The sequence below is a fragment of the Psammomys obesus genome, unplaced genomic scaffold, assembly GCF_907164565.1.
Source record: "Psammomys obesus unplaced genomic scaffold, mPsaObe1.curated_primary_1811, whole genome shotgun sequence".
Classification (NCBI taxonomy): Eukaryota; Metazoa; Chordata; class Mammalia; order Rodentia; family Muridae; genus Psammomys; species Psammomys obesus.
Window position 1 is genome coordinate 16,592,855 of NW_026596046.1, and position 23,229 is coordinate 16,616,083.

At 44.4% G+C, this 23,229-nt stretch overlaps 1 protein-coding gene across 2 annotated transcripts in view; it reads right to left on the bottom strand.

Moving 5' to 3' along the window:
* The window catches only part of Ntrk3 (neurotrophic receptor tyrosine kinase 3), a 372,713-nt gene that overhangs the window by 240,106 nt on the left and 109,378 nt on the right, over window positions 1-23,229 (bottom strand). For both annotated transcript variants that reach the window (XM_055623070.1, XM_055623069.1), the window contains exons 5-11: window positions 19,452-19,609; window positions 18,056-18,198; window positions 17,505-17,646; window positions 16,727-17,023; window positions 9,817-9,840; window positions 8,390-8,454; window positions 7,403-7,505 (exon numbers count right to left, since the gene is read on the bottom strand). In XM_055623070.1, the coding sequence (XP_055479045.1) occupies window positions 7,403-7,505; window positions 8,390-8,454; window positions 9,817-9,840; window positions 16,727-17,023; window positions 17,505-17,646; window positions 18,056-18,198; window positions 19,452-19,609 (932 nt within the window). The remainder of the gene's footprint in view (window positions 1-7,402; window positions 7,506-8,389; window positions 8,455-9,816; window positions 9,841-16,726; window positions 17,024-17,504; window positions 17,647-18,055; window positions 18,199-19,451; window positions 19,610-23,229) is intronic.

The following is a 23,229-nucleotide window of genomic DNA, read 5'->3' on the forward strand; positions in this document are numbered from 1 at the left end:
ATATATATATATATATATATATATATATATATATATATATATATATAAAATTCGTTTTCTTTGGACATAAAACTACTTTGAGGGCCAGGACTTCTGGGAGAGTCAAGTTACACTCACAGGCATAAGACATGTGACCATCCTCCACCACATGAGTAGCTGGAGACAAAAGGTTGAGAGCTTCTAAACTAAGCTATCAAATGCCTGTTAACCCTTTGGGAGCCAGTTACAGTGCCATGGATTAGTAAGCACTGCACAGTACTGCCAGCATTAAATGAATCTGAGAGGCAATCGCTTTTGAGTGTAGAGCCAAGCATACTGGCTACCCTTGGCACAGCTGAACAGGATATAGTGGCCTGCCAAGAACAGAGCAGCCAGCAGGTAGCTCTGGAGGAAAACATTTTGTATTGCACTCCATGTCCAGGGATCTCTCTTCATGTGAAGAAAAAAAAAATCAGGTTGAAGAACACTTGGCTCCCTAGATCCCAGAGGGTTAGGCATGAGGAAGGGTAACATGGAGTAAATAGGCCTCAATACAACCAATGGTGACCATAAAGGGCCTTCTGGGACGATTCACTGCACACCTGGAAAATCCCCACAAAGAGCAGAGCAGCAAAGGCATGCCAGAAAACAACACATGCCATATCACAGCCTCTTCTTAAAAGTCTTGAGCACCAAATTCTAGATGTTAGTCATCAGGCAGAGTGGGGCTTTGTGTGCTGTGAGATCAGTGAAGTCTAGGCAAGGAAACAGAAGGGATTTGCCACAAAAGTAACCTATTTAACTAGGCATGTCCAAAGGCCAAGAGTCATTCAGGGAGGTCTTGAAGTTAGAGGGTCTCCAAAAGTATCAGAAAACAAAGAAAGAGAAAGCAAAAACTCTGCATTGGTTTGAAAAGGAATGGCCTTCACTGATTCATGGGCATGAATGCTTGACTTATAGGAAATAGCACTATTAGGAGGTGTGGCCTTGTTGGAGGAAGTGTGTCACTATGGAGGCAGGCTTTGGGGTTATAAATGCTCAAGCTAGGCCTAGTGTGGCACACAGTCTCGTTTTGTTGCCTGTGGATGAGGATGTAGAACTCTCAGCTCCTTCTCCAGCACCATGTCTGCCTGCATGCCACCATGCTTCCTGCCATGATGATAATGGACTAAACCTCTGAAACTCTAAGCCAGACCCAATTAAACGTTTTTCTTTAATAAGACTTGCCCTTATCATGCAACTAAGACATACTCCTTAGGACCCTAAGACGACAACATAGGAAGCAAATCAGAAAAGCACTCTCAAACTCAGGTCCAAAAGGTCACCTCATAGCTGGAGTCCCAGGCCAAGAACCCCAACTAGAGATTTGTTCAGGGGCGAAGGAGCCTTCCTCCATTGCACGTGCCAATTGGAAGAGGACACAGGCCAAGGAGTTAAGAAAGAAACAAGCACCATGGAGGTCTGTGAACATCACAGCAAGTCAGGAAAACCCAACTCTTTCACCGGTTTCATTTCTGCCATGCACCACTTAGTTTCCGTTCCCCTAAGACTCAAAATCAGTGTCTGTCTCAGGACAAAGGAAGCAACTGGGAATCGATATCATCAATAGCATGTCTGTGTAGGGTCCAGGCCCCCTCTAAAAGCCTCCAGTGTCTTCTATGTATGGTATATCCCCATACACACTCTTATACAATTCCTCTGTATTGCATACACAGTTGTAGACACATGGCCATGGTACCTCAGCTGAGAAATAAAGCCGAGAGTGCATCAGCCTTAGGGTTCTAAGACTCTTCCCACCCTTCCCTCCATGCACCTGGAGAAAACCCTTCTCAGTCCAATACCTCAAGGCCAGGAGAGAAATCAGAAACGACTCCTCTCGTTTCTGATTTCTAACTCCTCCTTAACTGAGTGCTGAGTGGTTAAATCAGAGGAATGGCAACAACATTCCCTGTAACAGCAGCTCCCAAGACCTTCTGGCAGCAGCGAGTCCTTCCAAATCAAGACTCTGGCATGATTCTACCATTCTCTCAGAGGAGAGTTACCATCTGCTTATGGGAGGAAATGTTAATACTTCCCAATCATAATCAAATAGGCCACCACTTTACTCTAAGTACCTATTACTAACTCTAATTTACAATGGAACAGCCCTGTACAGCCCTCATTCACCCATACGCACACATCCCACTGCTAAGATGAAATGCAAGCCAGCTGATGAAGTGCGTAAGGCATTATTGGAAGTCCAAGCTGTATTTCTTGACTCCCCTCTACCTTCTTTACAGCTTCCCTCAGTCCCCAGATCCCCGGGTCCCCAGTCTTCTAATGTCTAATTTTAAAATATTTTGTGAGAATGAGCTTATCATAAATGTTCATCTCTCCCCCCCCCCCAGGCCAACAAGCAACTAGCACAATATAATTACTGTTAAAACTCTGAAACAATTTTGTATATTGCTGTGCTTTCAATAAACAGCTCCTGCCCTGAACCTCAAAGTAGTTACCCCTCATCCAGCCAGGCCACCCCAGGATTTGGCAATCAAAGAGTGAAGGCCTAGCACAGTGGGGACAGGGTTCCTGCCGGGCCATGCTGCAGTAGGAGGTCTGTCTGATTGGTTCCATCCTTAGCCATACAGATACTTCACAGATCAGCCCTGCCAGGCTGAGGTACAGCGCTTCATCAGTAGCAGAAAAAAAGAAAGAAAGAAAAGACACCCGCCGTATGTTCAGTATCATTTAAAAATCTTTATGATTCCAAAAAAGGATGAGCTCAAATTCCCAGACCAAGACTTTGATGGATGTGTTGGAAGTTGTTAATGAGGGGACTGAGACATTACATTTTTGGTTCATGTCTATAATATCTGGCTAAGATGCTCAGCCTCCATAAAGGGGTATCCAGCCAAGTCCATGGATAGTTCTGAGATACCTGGCCAGTCAGTAGGCATAATGCAGGTGAGTAAGAGAATAAACACACATTTAAGTTTAAACACCCAGAGTAATGCATTTTTATAAATGTACTCAAATAAACAACATGTATAAGTCTGCATGTGGATATTTATAGAGATAGCTATGTGTAAATACACATATACCTAGAAATATACAGATAAAATGGTAACCAGCCTCTGAAACAGTGTTATACTCTAGTGAGGTGTATGACCATTTAGCCACGTATGGGATATGGATTTGTGAGGGATGGCCTTTGGCAGAGGGTTGGTATGCATGAACAGCAAAGACATGGAAAAGAAAAGGTACAGATAAAGGCTAAAACAGGAAATGGGCAGGTGCATGCTGGGCCCACACCAACTGCTACTTATGATGCCAGCATGGGAGAGGAATCAGAAGTGGTCAGTAACATGGTTTTCATAGCATCTGCCATGTTTAATCTGTTCTAGGAATAAACCATCCAATGGAAGTATAAAACGCTAAATAGTTTAAATAGTAGGACTATGACTGTTAGTTTATTCAGTCATCTTTATGTTTGTCTTGACATTTATTTCTCAGAAGATAATGAAGATCATTTCAATTGCTTCTGCATAACCATGTGCTATTTGTCTGTTGCCCTTGGGTGTAGATGGCAGGAATTGTTTGTGAGCATCTCCCAGTCCTCCCTGACTCCAAAATTAGCTCAGAATTCTAAACTAGCCCTTTGCAGATTAGTAAACTGGCTTTTTCATGATTAAAATTAATATAAACAAGACCTGTGAGATCACAGAGCTTGGAAGGTTAAGGCAAGAAGATTATGAATTCAAAGACAGCCTGGGCTACATAATAAGTTAGAGTCCAGCCTGGGCTATGCAGCAAGACATTAAAAAAAAAAAAAAAAAAACAAGTGAAATACTTAAAATGGATGCTGTTCATTTTTAAGCTCAAGAGCCTGTCAAATGCAGCATGAAGTTTCTGGCATGCTGGGCTGAGTGATCGATGGTTCTGCCATAAGTTGCTCCTGGCCTAGGAGGACAGACAGATGATATGTGAGGGGAAAAATGAGAATGCACTGTGGGCAGTGTGTAATAAGGACATTTTTACTACTACATACTGTCTGAGACAAAGAGGTTCATGATGGAGTCTTAGGGGGACTATATTTTCATGAACCGACATTAAAAAGAGGCTAGAAAGACTAATACATCAAGAGAAGCAAGAACAGGAAATGAAAGACAGGGAAACCCTTTTATGCCCGTGTTGTAATGTAGATCCCAATGTCCTTAAAGACAGTGTGCTGAAGGCATGGATACCAGTCTGTGGCACTAATGCAGATTGGCAGAGCCTTGACTGGGGAGAGTCTAGGAGGAGGAAGTTAGGTCATTAGCAATACAAGTTGAGGTAGACATTGAGACTTCAGTCTCCTCTGTCTTTCTCTTGGCTTCCATGATACTATGAGGTTAAATTACACTTGACGAAATAGAGGCCATGAGAAAGTAAGTGACCGTACAAAAACTGAAGAACAAATATGAATTCTCACCAAGATTTGAAAGTCTAACCCTGAAAAACGGAGTGTATTTAAGGAGAGGAGTTTCACCTAAAGCAGAGCGAGGAGCCTGTTGGTGCTCATGCTGTCACTTTCCTCCCTAGATTTGGATGCTGTGTAATACTCTCCAATGGCAACTCGACTGGATTTAAAAACACCTAGGACAGCCAGGCACAACAGTGCATTCCTATAATTCCAGCACTCAGAGAGGCAAAGGCAGGTGGATATCTGTGAGTTCGAGGCCATCCTGATCTACAAAGTGAGTTCAGGACAACTAAGACTATACAGAGAAACCCTGTTTCAAAGAACAAAAACAAACAAACAAAAACAAACAAACAAACAAAGAATGACCTAAGATATTGAGGTACAGCTTTGATGTGTCAGTAAATATTTTTCAGAGAGAATTAACTGAGGAAGAAGAACCCTCTTCAAATATGAGTGGCCTCATCCCATGGACTGAGGGTATGTAAGAGGAAATTAATCTCTATATCATGGTCAGCTGAGACGAAAGAAGGCCCAACCATATTCTCCTGCCACTATAAACTCTACTAGACCCCCTCCAACCACAAAGAACTATACCTTCAAAACATGAATCAAAAAAAAAGAAAGAAAGAAAGAGAGAAAGAAAGAAAGAAAGAAAGAAAGAAAGAAAGAAAGAAAGAAAGAAAGAAAGAAAGAAAGAAAGAAAGAAAGAAAACTTGTCACTGATCTGGTCATATCAATTAAAATTCATAGTAACTGATAATGCTCACTGACAGCCAAAAATCAAAATTATGTGCGAGATATGGCATTTGTTTGTTTATAAAAGGAGGTGAAACCTAAATAAAATGGAATATGATCAAGACCAGAGAGATGCAAGATTAATCCTAAATAGTCAGTCTCTCTCCATTTAGGCCTGGCTTCAAAGTTGCCTGACTTTAGAAAAGGAAACGTTTTATTTCTACCTATGGGGACACATTCTCCTCAAGGAGCCAGGACTAAATAAGGCATCTCAGCTTGAAAATGGAGATCAGGGGATGGGAGATGCAGAGGATGGCTGAGGGGAGGCACCGCCCTGAATGCTGCCTAATCCATCCAACATGGAGACACACTGTTCCACAAACAGGATGACAATTAATAGAAAAAACCTGCCCTTACATCACTGCCAAGCATGTTTCAGGGTGTCGGCTGCTGGTGAGCCTCCTTGTGGGAAGAGCACTGATGCCCCATTCTTCCCTTTGTTTCACATCCTAATGTTTTCACATGAAGAAGAAAAACATTTCAGGCAAAGAAAAAAAAAAAAGAAAGAAAAACATAGCAGCAGTGCTCAAAGCCAAGTGTCCAAGGATTACCCAAGACAGAAAAATGTGAGTTAACCAGCAGCCATCCCATATAAACCTGTGAAGTTCTGTTTGACAAATGGTAAGTGCTGGCAGAAAAGGTGCCTTCAGTCAAAGTGCCTAAGAGTTAGTCTGGACTTGTCCAAGCCTTTAAAAACCTATTTCCTCCTTGGAACTTACCAGCAAATGGATTTCCCTTGGTCAAAATATTTCAGGCTATTCACAAAGCCTAGAGATGTAGTTTAAAGGTAGAACAATTACCTACCATATGTAATACCCTTAGGTTCAATCCTGACTTCCACAAAATAGGAAGAAAGGAAGGAAGAGCTGAATGAAGGATAGAGGAAAGAAGGAACAAAAGAAGAGAAGGAAAGAGGTTGGAAAGTGGAAAGGACAGAGGGATGGAAGGAGAAAGGTCAAGGGGGAAAAGAAAATTTGGCTTGCCTTTATCCAGGACTTATTTAAATTCAATTACAACAAAGAGTTCAGAGGCAGAGGACTCCAGAAAGGCCAATCTATCCGGCCCCACATTTCAACTCTTTTAGTCATTTCTGGGTGACTTCTTATACGCCAGTGCTCTTAACTTTTAAAGGGGTTCCAGATTATTGAAAATTTAACTAAATCTAGCTTCATTTATGTACAAATACTCAACCCTTTACCAGGTACAGCCACTCATACATTTATCTTTACATATGAACCCATGGAATTCTGTTCCTGTGAATGTCATTCATGTTCTTTTCTTTAACCCCTAGTCCTCAAGGTCAGGGTTCCCATCTCAGAAACTAGCTTCTAGTATCAAAGCCTTAAGAGTTCATCTTTCTGAATTCCCTCATGTCACCAGCAAACATCAATGTGAATGTTGCTTAAGTAACTGTACCTTTAACTCTCCCTCCCTAATCACCTCTGCCAACATCAGTTATGCATGACAGCCCTAGCTGGGAAGACATCTTGAAAATTAAGTTTCAGTCCTGGAACCAGTAATACCCAGTTTCTTGCAAATCATTTGGCTACATCCAGGGATGCTAATGCACCATGTTAACCCCTTTCATGCCAGATGCCTCACAGGACCTTTGGCCTATCACCACATCTCAGCACTACACTTCTACCACAATGGGGCTTGAGTGCTCTGTACATGGAAGCTGGCCAGCAGAATTAGAAACCATGTTGCTCTTGGCATCCATTCCAGGACTCTTTGTAGAGCTACGTGCTGAGATGCAACAGCACAGGCAGCTTTTTAATGCCAGAGTTCACCAGCCTCCACCTCACTGTGATAAGTCACAACAAGATTTCAAAGATATATATAGACAAGAGAAAGAGTCACTCAAATGATGAGCCCCTTAAATCACCAACAACAAAAAGAATCATTATTTGCCTCTTACTCAACTTCTGGCTCAAGCCATCCTTACCACAGAAGGCCATGTGAACAAACAGTAGTTTTCAGCATTGCTGTTTGGTTCCCATAGATCCCCACACAGTCCTCAGTCTATAATTACACAGAACAGGGCACAGACAGGGGTCTCCACCAGGGCTACTGAGGACCAATGATGAGAGGTTTCCTCAGAAGAGTACATGAAGTGAAAACAGTATTTTTTTTTTACCAAAACATGGAAACCATGGAACTCTTGGAACTAAACAAGTGCCACCTTACCCTTCATTCCAAATTTGGACCGGCGACCATACTTGTTGATCATGATGAAGAGAACCACCAAAAGGACGCAGGCAAAGGCAGCAAGTCCAACTGCTATGGATACCTATTAGGAGTCAAACACAGGCAGTCAGGAACAGCCATAGGAAGCCCCAAGAGCCTCAAAAGTAATGTGTGTCCCCAGTGAGAACAAACCTGTTTTGTCAGAGTACTATCCCCTGAAACCTCTACCACTGAGGTGTGTGCAGCCTGAAACCTACATTGGGGGTACCACATGTACCCCAGGACACCTATGCATGTGACAATGTTACCTCACAATGTCAAAAGATTGGGCACCCCTGGAGTAATGATTTTAGAAGTGATTTTTTATGAGCTACTAAGAAAACTTTTAAATTTTTTATTTAACAAACTATAAATTAATCAGCTCAATTAGGAAAAGTTTCCTAATTCTATAGTCTGAGTCCCTCTTACCTGGAGGCAATAGCAAGATGAGAGAAACATCTGACTGCTGTTTTAATTAGCAATTTCTTTGTCTTCTCACTGAAATCTTTACATAGTATTTCTACTGAGAAGCCTCGGAGTTCTAAACTAATGAGACTCTTTTCTACTTCTCCCCAGGGGAACCTCAGACTCTGAAACAGGCATGGGAAAACCTATCCAAGGAGATTCTCTGAGTAACTCAAATTTGTCCAAACAGAAAGAAGCCAGGCCTAGCCAGGGTCCTAAAGAACTAGGAATTTCAAAATTTCTCTTCTTAGCCCTGAAGCTTGGAGCAGCTTCCTCAAAGGCCTCTTCAAACAGTGAAGTACTCCCATCAAACAAGGACAGTTTAAACTACCTCAGAGGAAATCATTCCTCATTGCCTTTTTTTCCCTACCATTGGTACTGAAATGCCAAGTGAGAGAATGTGTGGACAGATTAGCACCTCAAACGAAATCCAAAAATGACTCTGCCCTTCAGTGTGTTCCTATTAACGAAGAAGTAACTCACCCCAAAAGTGTCTTCCTCCGGTTTGTGGGTCACGGTGATAGGGGGTGTAGGGCTCGCATCAGACTCTTAAAAAAATACAAAGAAGAGGAGGCCAGTTAGCTTACTGGCCAGGAGACACAGATAAGTGCTTGCCCTGTCCTTGGGAAGCAGGTCCCTAGATCCAGCCTCCTAGCTGAGCAGACAACAGGGACTAAGTGAGTCCCAGTATACCTACCTGTCTCATGCTAAAGTGCTACAAAAGAATCTCCAAGAAATACAGACCTCCACCCCTGAGCAGAGAACCCACCACAACCTAAAGCACAGGACAGGACTGATGAAACTGGCTTGGACTCCTGGCCAGCATGAAGATTAGGAATATTTTAACAGTGGCAGCCACTGTCACTGATACTCTGTTACCCCTTCTGGGCACATCTTTTCTTCTTCCTTCCTGTTGCTCTCCTCCCCTCTTTTCTTCTCACTCCTCGGTGAATCCTAGGCTCACCTTATATGAACAGCCATCTATCCATTCCCCTAAGACTGACTCAGAACACGATGGCAGTTAGAATTAAACAAGAGTCAATGGACCAGGAAACAGCGCCAAGTTTCAACCTTTATCTACAATCACTTCCTTGCAAGAAATGACCCCAGTTCTGAATTCTCTTAAGGGAGATCTGTGAGATTTTAAGTTTTTTATGACCAAGAACAAGTGAAGCAGTCAGCGTTGGAATTTACATATGTGCCAAATGGCCAGAGTGTTCCTAGATGGGGTTGTTCTACTATCTCTGGCCTGAAATTGGGTAGAAATGTCAGGGATTGTTGGTGCTTGCATCACGCGGGAGTAATTAAGAAAAAGTAAGCAAAACCCCAACTCCTCCAAGGGCTGTCCAGCCCTACCTTCAACTCTCTTACAAACTGAGATTCAGTGGTAGCATTTAAGGACACATGAACCCATGAGAAATCACCTACCCAAGGTAGGTTCTACCCAAATACCTGATCTCTTAAGGCAGATAAGAAACACTGGCAAGTTCCCATGCTCCACATTCCTCTATAGAAACAACTGAGGTGATCAATGGGGGACTAAATAGGCATGTCAAACCCATTATTCACCCTCTGCTGCCCCTTCTCAGCAAGGCAGAGAGATCTGAAATATGGTCAGACCTTAGAAAATTCCCCGAGTGGGCCAAAGTAGGAAAATAGCTCAGCTGCAAAATATCTCGTTTAATCCCAGTACAGAATGAGGTGGTTGGTAGTCCTCTAGAAGAAACTGTGATACAGGACAACTATCCAAGGTAAGTGGGCCTAAGACTTCTTCCTTTTCATGATACACTAAGACACCCTCAATTGCCAAAAGGGTGGGAACATTGACTGGGCAAGGGGGCAGTGTGAATTTAACAGTCACCAAACTATCAGGACAAAAGAGTTTCAAATCCAAAGTCAAGCAGACTTACCAAAGTCAAAGAAATCGGTACTCTCTGGGGGGAAAAAAAGAAGAAAGAGGTAATTAACAGATGTAATAATAACAAAAAGATCAGGGGGTGTATGGGGCAGCATCCTTCTAGCTGTGACCTCTCCCGCTTTCCACAGTACCACATTCTCACAGCAAGACACACACCAGAAATTCTTCCTAAGTTACCCCTCTAACCACTGCACTACCTCTTCAGGAGGTACTCCAGCAAATGGAGTCTTGACAGGTATAGTCCCTATTCTCAAAGAACAAAACCTACTTGGAGCTAACAGCCAAGCTAGTTTTCTTGTGTGACCAAGAATTGAAGCTGTATCTACATCCCTGTCTACAGCATCCCTCTTTCAGGTGCCAGAACGCAGGGGATAGCACTTCAGAGCAGGCCCAGCTATGACCCTAAAATGAATTTCTATCCCTCATTAGGCATGAGCAATGATGATAGGTCCCTGAGAAGTTCGGGAGAGCCCCCTTAGAATCTTCTTACCATCCATGTGGACATGTGCTATCTGAACTTTGACTTGCAGAAATGGCTCCCCCAATGATGAAAGCTAATTGTTAATTGGACACTGACTGTGAGTCAAGGGCAATGTTCAAGGGCAATGCTTCACCTTATAACCTCCTAGAAGATGTATAGCAGAGTTACAGAGATTAACTAATTGAATACCATTCACCTAGAAAGAGATTAGAGTTGATTCAAATCTAAAACAGGACTCTATCAGCATTGCTCAAACTGAAGCACATAATGGGATGGATCATCAAAAGGTGACTGGTACCATCATGAAAGGAATGGGACCATCTTAAAGAAATGGACTATTTCAGATCTGGGACAGAAAAAATGACAAGCATGTTTGTGGCACCAGGAAACAAGAAAGTCCAGGAAAGAGAAAGCAGGCATTGATGATCAGTGGAAATGTCTAGTGATCTGAGCAAACAATAGAAAGAGCTATGGTTAGTTATGACTACACTCGGGGCTGCCTCAAAATCCATATAACTACGTCGTAACCCAGTACCTGAGAATGTCACTGTATTTGGAGAGAAGATGCATACATGAAAATGAGGCCAGTAGGGTCCTAATTAGAAGGAATTAGGACATAGATGTGCTTAGGGGGAAGGTCAAGCAAGGGTGCGGAGAAGACAGAATCTACAAGCCAAGGAGAGAATCCTAGGAGAAAACAAGCCTGACAACAGCTGGTCTTGGATTTCCAACCTCCAGAACTGTGATCAAATGGATTTTTGCTATTTAAGCCATCCAGTCTATACCACTTTACCATGACAAGCCTAGAAAACAAATGCATGAATTATAAAAAACACCCACAAGTCCTTCATACAAGCAAATGTATAATTGTACAAATGAGTGGGAGAAGCTCTTCTTTACAGTAGAATTCCAGCTAACAAGGGAAGGGTGGAAACAGAAACCACTATCATTTGGAAAATGCAACAGTGACAATTGCTCAGGTAAGAATGTTACTGTATGAAAAGCTGGTTGGAAACAAACTATTTGTGTCTTTTCAAATCCTGATTCTGATTAACTAAGGGTGAAATAAGTCACTGTGTGGTGGAAGAACTTGGCAAAGAGCACTTTGTCCAAGATGGCCTCACGACTGATAAGCCATGACCTCATGCATTCTTCAACAGGATGGACCAAAAGGGTGGAGAAACATTTCCATGATGCTTTTGGCAAAACAAACAAACAAACCAAAAAATTTAAATAAACAAAACAACAACAAACCCTAAGGACCCAGAACGAAGGGATTGAGGTTATGATATGGTCAGCTAAATTTCGTGTCTAATCCTGGGTGATATTCTATAAAGCTCAGGATACTAACAGGGCCACCGATTATATGCCAGCAGTCTGTAAATTAGAAAACAGTATTAAACCAATGTTTGTATCCTGGTTTTGAACACTGTATTGTGGCTTGAGTGAGACACCAACATCTGGGGAGGTTGAATGAAAGGTAGAAGAAAGTGCTTTGCAGTGTTTGTCACTTTTGCTTTTTTTAATATAATTTTGTATTTCTTACAATTTATCCAGTTTGTATCCCAGCCATAGCCCCCACCCTCATCCCCTCCCAATCCCGCCCTCCCTCCCTCATTTTTTAATGCACAATTTATTTCAAAATGAAGTGAAATCGGTCAGGACTGGTGGTCCTCAACCCAGAATTTCTGATTCATAATCTCTGCCTACATCTTAAGAGAGTGTATATGTTGGTTAAGATGAAATCCTGGGCCTCACACATGCTAGGTGGGTCCTCTACCCCAAAACCATGCCACCAGGCCCTGGTGCATTTCACATAAACCTTCTGACACTGAGAGACACCCCCAGCTTCACCCCGGTGCATTCTGAGCAAGTCCTCTACCACTGAGCCACGCTCCCAGTCCTAAAACCTTGCCTCTCTGAGTTCTCAGGTGAAAATGATGCTGCCGATCCCTCTGGGAGCTATTACACTACAACACCAGGCCCCTCTCAGAAGCCTGATAGGCCCGGAAATATAAGATCAATTCATTCACTGGCTCGCTCGTCACCTGCCTCCCTCATTCATTCATTGTGGTCCTCCACTTACCAGACCCTTGGCTAACCCTTCTTAGAGATTGTAGCCACTCGGCTACTAAACATAAACTAGCAGGCATTCTTCTAAGAGTATTTGTGAGGTACAGTATGCCTTCTGAGAAGTCTATCAGAAAAGGTCCTTTTGCAGTAACTGTTGTCTGGTTGGATATTTTTGTTGCCTGTTCTGCACACCCGTGTGAGGAAGATCTGGCTTAGGAAATGATGGAAGAGATGGGGGCAGTGGCCTGAGCTTCAGGGCATGAGAAGAGAGAGGAGCCAGATTGGTCAACAGGATCCATTTATCTTATATGTCTCATCAGGCTCCCATTTATTAGAGAATATTTTTTTCCAGCAGCCAAATATTTTGGCCAAGTATTTGAACCCTGTAATCTCAAAACCAGTGTCTGATTTTGAGCATAGATCAGCAAGTCCTTCGCTGGAGCCGGGCAACACGCATACATGCAAGAAGCATGTGAGCTTCGGAACACGGAGACATGCTGGCTGCTCTCTATAGCAGGAATTCTCACATAAACATGCCGGGGGCAGGGGGCGATGCCAGGAATTGTCCTTCATCTGAGACCTACCACAGACTGGGACAAGGACGGGACCAGCAGGGACAGGGCTGTGCGCTGAATGGATGTGTGTGCCTCCTGCAGCCCCGGACAATAATGCTTCAAGAAGCACCCTCCCTTCCGTGGGCTAATATTCACGACAATTGTGTATGTGTACGTGTGTCTGTGTCTTTGTCTGTAAGTGTATGTATGTGTGTGTGAGAGAGACTGCATATGCACACATTCGTGTGTATATAGGTATATATGATTTGTGTGTGTGCACAGCCATGTGTGTGTATGTGAAAGGTAGATAGCTCACTGGAACGGGAAAGCTCATCGTTTCTGCTAGGCTCACTGCCCAACAAGCTCTCAGAACTAGTCTGTCCTGCCCCTGCTTCCCCAGTGCTGTGAGGCTATGCCTCACTTTTTTTAAATGGGCTCCGGGGATTCAAACACATGACCTCATGCTCGTAGAGCAGCGGTTCTGAACCTGCGGGCCACAGCGCATGTGGGGGTCTAATGACCCTTTCACAGGGCTCACCTAAGACCAGCGGAAAACACAGATATTTACATTACAGTTTGTAACAGTATCAAAATTACAGTTATGAGGTATCAGTGAAATAATTTTGTAGTTCGGGGGGGTCACCACAACACAAGAAAATGTATTAAAGAGTCGCTGGAAGGCTGAGAATCACTGCTGTAGGGCAAGGACTTTTCCCTGCACAGTAATTTCTCCAACCCCTCATCACAACTTTCTTTAAAACAACATTTATTTTTATTAGGTTTATTTATGTGTATGTAGGTGGCCACAGAAACCAAAATAAATAAATAGATAGATAGATAGATAGATAGATAGATAGATAGATAGATAAATAGATGTCATCGGATCCCAACCAGGAGGTTTTTAGATGTATGATGTGAGTACTGGGAACTGGAGTTGGGCCTTCTACCATCAAGGCATCTCTCCAGCTACCTCCACCACAACTTTTGGGGGAGAAGCAAGTGAAGGAGTTGGTCTAAGATCACACAACTGGCAGGTAATTATGTGAACACCTGAATTCTGGTGGTGTTGGTCCACAGTCACTACCCTAACCTGCCCTGGGACTCCCCGCTAAAACTTTCTACCTGGACTGGGGATGATTACTTGTCTGGAACTCCTGAATTCTCATCTCTACACTCCAAAACCATAACAAGAGCCCACAGCAATTAAGTCTTTTCTTTGTTCAAGCATACTGCTGGACACTGTGTGGACTGTACTTCATTTGCTCTGTAATGCAACCTAGTCAGGAGCTACTGTGATGGTGCTCATTCACAGGGAAGAGGCAGAGGCATTGAGCAGCTAACCCCTTTCACAGAGCACTGTCCACATGCTAAGTCCCATCCTAGCATCCCAGGACATGTTCTGGAGAATCACAGATGGGATTTGTACCTAGATCTGCCCAGCTCAGAGTTTGGGCTCTTAACCAAAGCACTTGGCTGCCTGGGAATGAGAGAGAGACACACATACACATGATAAATGTGATGTCTTAACACACTCAGGCCAACAGAGAAGACCGGGATCCACAGGCTGTCTGTGTAGTCAGCTTAGGGGGGTGTAGGTTATCCCTGCCTGCTTTTCCAGATAATTTACTCTTCTGAACTTTGAGATATCTTGTCACTTGATACGGCTGGTGCATCTTTTACATCACGGCCTTTTCATCATCCATCAATTCCTTTAACACGAGGGTTCCTAACACAAGCAAACTTCTGCCCAGAGCCCTTCATCCTGAAATATGGACAGGTCTGCGGAAGCATTCTTAGGTATGCTGCTTTCTTTTTCCAGCTTCTCTGGGGTTTCTCCCAATTCCTCATTCCTTCTCACCTCGTGGTGGGGCCTGAGTGGCCACCAATTGTTAATGGTAGCTGATTGCAAAAGACGGACTGTCAAAGTCACCTGTGAAATGGAAAATCCATCTCTACAGAACTCACCCCAGAGCCTGATTCGAGAGCTAAGGGAACGTGAGGATTTGAATTTTAAGTCGTTTAACTCATTCCCAGGTGATACTGACTGCTTCTCTAGAAACCTTGAAAACCAAGCCTGAGGAGCACCGGCAACCAACTATGGTGAATATAGGTGGAAGTACAGAGGCTGTGTCTACATGTCTGGAGCGTACTGAGGTACTGTGTTCTCCTGAAAGGAGAAAGGAGAAAACAAAGGCTATGTCTATCACATCACTGTTGCCCCTGCTGCCCTGTAGCTTTGAGAACACTCCCTGGAGAAAGAAGATCAGACCAGGCTCAGCCCACTCTTTAATATTCCAGGGCTCTCTCCATGTTCCAAGAGCTTCCCTTTGGAAACAGAAATGCTGCTTCACTCTACTCATCATGGGGAAGGCACTCGGGTGAGTTATAGAGACCATACTAGCTCTTTGTGGCAGCAACGTTTTGGTCCATGAGAGCAAATTATCTCCGTATTCAAAAAGCCGTTGATGCCACAGTGCAGGCAAGGACTCTTCTTCTAGCCAAAGAGATCCTACTATGGACCATGACAGGAAATGCCCTGAGGCTTCTTTTGCGAACATACCTGAGTGGCACTGGGGGGAAGGTCAGACCCTAGAGACTGCTAGGGTCTCAATTATCAGCACATTCTAAACCTTTTCTAAGGTATGGCTCCATCATCCCCTGGACCTCAATGACAAGCGTTTAGAACAACATGCAGCCACTTGTGGGGCTTCAGCTCTCCCTCCCGCACATGGAGATAAATAAGCTTTCAAGCCTCCACTTGGTGGTTATTTGTAGCTATGAGCTCATGCGCCTCCAAACAGATGTTGCATGGTGCTAGCTTTTGAAGCCTCCCTATTTCAGAAGTGTGTGATATCACTCTATATGCTTCCCTTTGTCCCCTTTGAACTTCTGAGGTTGAAGATGAGGAAGTCTCCTAGTCTGTTCCCAACACAAATCACGAAAGTCACCAAAGAAACACAGCCGCAAAGGCAGAAACTTATCAGGTACATAACCCATCGAGAAACATTGCACCAGCCTCTCTTTAAGCCCTTTTGAACTTTTCTTCTTCTCCAAGTTCAGGAAGGTTATTTGGACAAACTGAAGGAGGCCGAATCGCCCCCACAGGTTCTGAGTTCTTCCTTTACTGCAATTATTGGCTCCAAACAGTGTGACATTTGCACCATCAAAATCTGGTAGCATCATCTATTTTCCTACCAAGTTACCATGGAACAAGAGCAGAAGAGAGCCCAGGCCTGGAGGCCTGTTACAAGGCAAGCCTTGCTTCCAAGGTTTGAGACAGCAATCTATTAACTATGGGGTTGACTCTGGTCAACTCTAAAGATCATTGCAATGGAGAGTCAACATCACATACCAAACCCACACCTTAGCTCACTGAAAAGCCAGAAAACTCTTAGTGGAGCAATGTCCGTGAACTTGTGACCATTTCACAGCTGAGGAAATGGAGGCTTCATAAAAGTATGTTCTCAAGCCCAGCATAGCACTCTCAGGCAAGTAAAACACTGGGTCAAGATTCTCTACCATATCATCTATCTCCAAAGCCCCTGATTTCTCTACCATAACAAAGGACATCTTTATATGCACAACAGGTTTTCCTCAAGGGGGAAGGGGGGGGGAGAGCCTGGAAGTTGCCATGATACTCATGGAAATGGAGGCTCTCCTAGACAGCACAAGGTGCAGATGGTGGCTATGTCCTAGTGTGAGCTCAGTTATCCGGGTATCTGTGATCATCAGTGCTGCTCATCCCTTCAAACTACCCACCCTCAGCTCCCAGAAGAAATGTGTACATGCCTCACCTGGAAAGGGCTCCTTGAGGAAGTGGCCATTGATGGTCTGGTTGGCCGTGCCCAGGGCATTCTTAGCAATGAGGGTGTAGTTGCCGTTGTTGTAATGGGTGGGTTTGTTGAAGAGCAGGCAGCCCTCCGAGACCTCACCCTCCTGGTAGTAGTCCATGTGAATGATCTTGGACTCCCTCAATGGCTGCCCATTGTACAGCCAGTGCAGCGTGGGCGTCGGGTTGCCACGCACCACAAACTCAATGCAATGCTCCAGGCGTACCTCAGGCTCCACCAGGCTCACCACACGTGGAGGGTCTGTGGGGAAAAGCAAGCTGATATCGAGGACACAGAGTCTCCTATGTACTGAAGGACACTCAAAGAAGTAGGATGGGGATCCCACTTCTCACCCTGCTCTGAAAAGTGTGAGTGAAGCAGAGTTCCCACCAGCAGCCAATAGAGGGGAAGAGACAAGGGTCTTTATCTAAGCACCCTGGAGCTATCTTAGATGGAGTGTCCCTCCTGAGACCTTTCAGGGATGCCAAAGATAGAATGGGCCAACTTAAAAAATTCTTGAAAATGAAACTGATTTGGAGCTGTATACCTTCCACTGGGGGGCAAGGACATTTTCTTGGATTTATTGACTAAGAACTTTTTTTTTCAGTTTTGCCTTATGACAACCTTTCTGCCCTGGTTGAAAGAACAGAGTCAGGGCTCCAGATCAGGTCTAACAATGGATCTGCCCCATCCCCAGCCTCCTCCTGGTACCTCTCTGTCCTCCAGGATGGCATGCACTTACAGTAGACAGTGAGAGCAACGCTGGCATTGCTCATGCCCACCACGTTCTCTGCAATGCACGTCAGGGTGAAACCATTGTCCTCGCTCGTCACATTCACCAAGGTCAAGTTGATGGCATGAACATTGGTCCAGTTCAGATTGGTCTGAAAACCCCAATCAGAAGACAATAACCAAACCATTTGCACAAGGATGGTTTTTCTTTCTAACCCCTAATACCTCCAGGAATAAGGAAAAGGTGAATGAAGTCTAGCTAGTGGAAAACCCAGATCATCTTCCAGATTCCTTGTAATTGAGGTGATCCTCATATTAACACTAGGTTGCGAGTGATAAAATTGGGTCTTTTTTTTTTTTTTTTTGCAAAAGAGGAAACCAAAGTACAGAGGGTTAAACACCATAGCAAAGACAGAAACGACCAAAAAAAAAAAAAAATGCGTCTAGATAGACTCTGAGTCTTTCTTCCCAGAGGGACAGAATCACAATTCCCTCCTCTTCCTTATACCTAAGGGAAACTCGTTCCTTAAGTCTTGATGGGCCTGGTAATAGGACACCTACCTGGTGGGTGTTGATGGACTGCAACCCAGTGACGATCCAGTCCACATCAGGCAAGGGAGAACCAGAGCCATTGCAAGTGATTACAGCATTGTCTCCTTCTCGGACGGTCAGGTTGACGTGGCTCACGCTGATCTCGGGGAGATCTGGGAGGATAAGACAGAGGGCCATAAAACATTAGTGGACAGTAAGCAGAGGAGCTCTGCCTCCAGGCAGATGGTGGTACTTCTTGCCTTGCCCAGCGACAGACAGCTCTAGCATGACTTGTTTGAGCTCATGTGAGACCCCTGTGGTAGTGAATACCAATTTGACAAGCTCTAAGATCACCTAGAGACACCTCTGCACATGCCCCAGGGAAGATCTAGATTAGATTAACTGAGATGTGAAGACACCATTCTATGGGCTGGAGCATGAACTGAATCAAAAGGAGAACATGAGCTGAGCACCAACATTCAACTCTCTCTGCTTCTGGACTATGGGCACAAAGCAGCCAACTGCCTCAGCTTCCCCTCAAACAGCCATGCCTCCTTCACCATGGTAAGACATACCCTCAAAATGTGGGACAAAAATCAATTCTTCCTTCTTCAAATTGCTCTTGTCAGATCAGCGGGGAAAGCAATGACTAAAACCCCTGACTCCAGCTGACCCACAGCCCCTATAGGCTCCATAGACCTCCTAACTCAGAACTGAAGCATGTACAGTGGAAAGTTCCTACACCGCAGGGTATGAGTGGAGCACCTGTTTGTGGAATCCCATTCTAGCAACCAAGCATATATATTCAATCAACTTGGGGTACTAAGTCTCACAAATTGGTGTATGTCAGGTTCCCATGGGAACTAGAGATTCCATTCTCTGGCCTCTGGTTGGGCCAGATGTTCTAGAAAAATGCCTCAGAAGCTCCCGATACAGTAAGTTCAGAGGCTGCACATTAAGACAAGCTTCTTAGCTGGGTGTGGTGGCACAAGCCTGTAATCCCAGCACATGGGGAGGCAGAGGCAAGGGGATCTCTGTGAGTTCAAGGCCAACTGGTCTTCAAAGCAAGTCCAGAACAGCCAAGGTTACACAAAGAAACCCTGTCTCTAAAAAGCAAAACAAAACAACAATAACAAAGACATGCTTCCTCTCATTTGATTGACAGGTGATTCAGAGAGAAAAGGAATCTGATTTGCTCAGGATGGCCCATGACTTCTTTCTGCATTCTTTCCTAAAACTATCCTTTCCACAACAGCCTCAAGGCAGGAATGACCAAGAAAGGGAAATCTCCTTAGCAGCACCCACAGCAAAGATCAAGGCTGGAGACAGGTGGGAAGGAGGCTCTGGCAGGCCAGTCTGAGGGGCAGCCCCTTTTGTGGGGTGTGTGGGGTGCTTGCCGGACCAGGCAATGCTAATGCTCACTCACCACACTGACTGATGTTCATGCGGAAGAGGGGGAGCTGGGAGCCATCAGCACTGATGCAGTAGAGGCTCTGGCTGTCCAGCCGGGCCTCCCCCTGCTCCTGCCACAGCTGCATCCAGCGGATGTCACAGCTGCAGTTGAAGAAGTTCTGCTCCAGTCTCCTGTGGGCAAGAAGAGAGGGGAAGGAATCCCTGAACGGTGGATGGCCCAGTTCCCTCCCAGGGCTGAGGCCAATGAGCCCCTGCTGCTCCTCCATGAAAGAAGCCAGACTCAGACAGACCGACCGTCAATGTTTCCTCTCATTCAAGGATCCTAGACTTCATATAGATACATAAAACCATGAGAGAGAAAGAGATGCCCAAGAGATAAGACAGAGACAGAGAGATAGAGACAGACAAGAAAGCAGAAGGGAGGCTGGAGGAAGGAAGGAGAGTAGGAAACTGGCTGGGGGAATGAGGAGAGAGAGAAGGGCATCTGAGAGTGAATGTGGCCAAACACATGTTACACTTGAAGGAAATTATCTTAACGGAACCCATCACTATGTACAATGAATATGTACTAATTAAAAATTAAAGCAATAATAAAGTAAGGGGGCTCAGGAGGTAGCTCAGCTGGTAAAGCGCTCGTCATTCAAACATGAGGATGGCAGTTTGGATCCCCAGGACCTATGAAAATGCCGTAAATGCCAAGCGGGCACGGTGGTCCAGCTGAAATTGCAGCACTCAGAGGGCAGAGGTGTGAAATTCCTAGTCAGAATAGCTGGAAGTGGTGAGCTCCGGATTCGACCAAGGGAAACACCGACAGCAGCGTTTGTCCTCCACACACAGCCTCACGTACACTTCTTCCCGTGTGCATACACTACTCATGCCACACACACACATAAAATAAAAATATTAATGATAGCAAAAGAAAGAGAAAGTTAAGTGAGGTCACAAAAAGCAATAAAAATATTCCCACCAGCAGTGGAGAAGGGTTCCCCTTTCTCCACAACCTCTCCAGCATGTGTTGTCCCTTGAGATTTTCATCTTGGCCATTCTGATGGGTGTAAGGTGAAATCTCAGGGTTGTTTTGATTTGCATTTCCCTAATGGCTAATGAGGTTGAGCATTTCTGTAAGTGCTTCTCTGCCATTCGATATTCCTCTGCAGAGAATTCTCTCTTTAGCTCTGTTCCCCATTTTTTAAGTGGATTACTTGGTTTGTTGCTTTTCAGCTTGTTTAGTTCTTTATATATATTGGATATGAGTCCTCTGTCAGATAGAGGGTTGGTGATGATTCTTTCCCAATCTGTAGGCAGGAATAGCGAGATCCAGCCATACCACTCCTAGGCATATACCCAAAAGAGGCGCAAGTACACAAAAAGGACATTTGTTCAACCATGTTTGTAGCAGCTTTATTTGTAATAGCCAGAAGCTGGAAACAACCCAGATGCCCCTCAACTGAAGAATGGATGCAGAAACTGTGGTACATCTATACAATGGAGTATTACTCAGCAATGAAAAATAAGGAAATCATGAAATTTGCAGGTAAATGGTGGGACCTGGAAAGGATCATCCTGAGTGAGTTGACCCAGAAGCAAAAAGACACTCACGGTATATACTCACTCATATAAACATACAATATAGAATAAACCCACTAAAAGCTGTACATCTAAACAAACTAAGCAAAAGAGAGGACCCTAACTAAAATGTTCAATCCCCATCCTGAAAGGCAAAGAGGATGGGCATCAGAAGAAAAAGAAAATAGGAAACAACCTCGGAACCCGCTACAGAGGGCCTCTGAAAGCCAGAAGAAAACAGGAAACAACCTTGAAACCTGCCACAGAGGGCCTCTGAAAGCTTCTGCAGTATAGACTGTCAAAGCAGATGCTGAGCCTGATGGCCAACTGATGGGCAGAGTGAATGGAATTTTATGTAAGAAGTGGGAAATAGTAAGAGCTGGAGGGAACGGGAACTCCACAAGGAGAGCAACAGAACAAGATAATTTGAACACAGGGAACTTCCCAGAGACTCATACTCCAACCAAGGACTATTCGTGGAGATGACCTGGAACCCCTGCACAGGTGTAGCCCATGGCAGTTCAGTGTCCAAGTGGGTTACATAGTAATGGGAAGAGGGACTGCCTCTGACATAATCTGATTGGCCTGCTCGTTGATCACTTCCCCCTGAGGGGGGAGCAGCCTTACCAGGCCACAGTAGAGGACAAGGCAGCCACTTTTGATGAGAACTGATAGACTAAGATCAGAAAGAAGAGGAGAACCTCCCCTATCAGTGGACTTGGGGAGTGGCATGCATGCAGAAAGGGGAGGGAGGGTGGGATCGGCAGGGGAGGAGGGAGGGGCTTATGGGGGGATACAAAATGAATAATGTGTAATTAATAAAAAAAAAGTATAAAAAAAAACTCTAAGTAAATAAATAGATGATAGATAGATAAATAGACAGACAGATAGATGATAAATTAATGAATAAATAAAAGTATTCACCTGAAAAAAAATAATAATAAATAAATAGCATCAAGTCCGTGAACTTACTTAGTTTCAAAAGTAACAATGTCACTGGAAAAAAATTTTACATCACTTAAATCACTGTGCAGAGACCCTTTTACATGTGTCAGGTTGCTTCTTCTCCAGACCTTTCTACGGCATCCAACTGCATTGGAATGCAAGGCCTGTGAACATGAGGCTCCTCCATCACCTTTCTAATGCCATCTGGTGCCTCGTCATCAGTAAAGCCATACTCAGCCTATGCTTCCCCAGCATCCTGTGATGTCACTTCCTGCCTCATCCTCTGTCCCTGACTTTGATGTGACTGCTTTGGACCTGCCTAAGAACTTTTACCCTTGCTGTCTTGCCTGCCTGCCAAGCTCTCTCCCAATACATCTGTAAGACTGGTTCCCCTCACGTCACTGAGAAACGACAGGGCATTCTCTGACCACCTTCTATACCAAAGTCCCAACAACCCTGCCCTAATAACTAACGCCCAGCCCCTCACCAGCTGCATTTTCCTGTCTAGAATTTATTACTATTCTGTAACAGTTTAAATATTCATATTAGTTTGTCGGGGGGGGGTGTCTCTCCAGATAAAAATTAAGCTGTTGAAGCTACAGGTGTAACCTGTTTTGTGCATCGCTGTATCCATAGTACCTAAGACTGATCCCCAAACACATTTTCACTGGGGGAATAGGTAGTTAGCTATTGCCAAGATATAGTCCAAGCCCATTTGGGATGGGCTTTATTCATTCATGAATTCAATGACTTCTTAATGAGCACCTGTTCCATATCTGGCCATGGTTTAAGGCTGTTAATAGAGAGATGAATAGGGCAGTCCTTGTCCTCTGGGAGCATTCTCCCCAGTGAAGAATAATGGCTGATGGGGTGAGTCCAGTTCAAAGCCCTCGTTCTCCACAGATTCTCCTTGTAACTTAGCGTAAGTCACGTCCCTCCTCCATTGAGGTATTAGGAGAGTGATGAACGGTGCTAATCAATCCCCCAAACTCTTAAAGAGTGCCGCCTGAATCTGAATGCTGGGGCCATTAGGGGAACATGATTCTCTCTCTGCTCTATTGAGGGGATCGATCTGTTGGCACCTGGAGGAAAGGCACTTGGGTAACTGCATATTTTTTAAGCACTGGGTATTTTTGACAACTGGCAGATTCTAAAATAGTTAGGCATGCATCAGCATTTGTCAGCTTGCAGGAAAGGAGTGGGGAGCAGCAAGAGGAACCCTGTTCCTGATGACTAGGACAGCACAGGTGGAATGTACAAGCAGCATACAACTTGTCGTC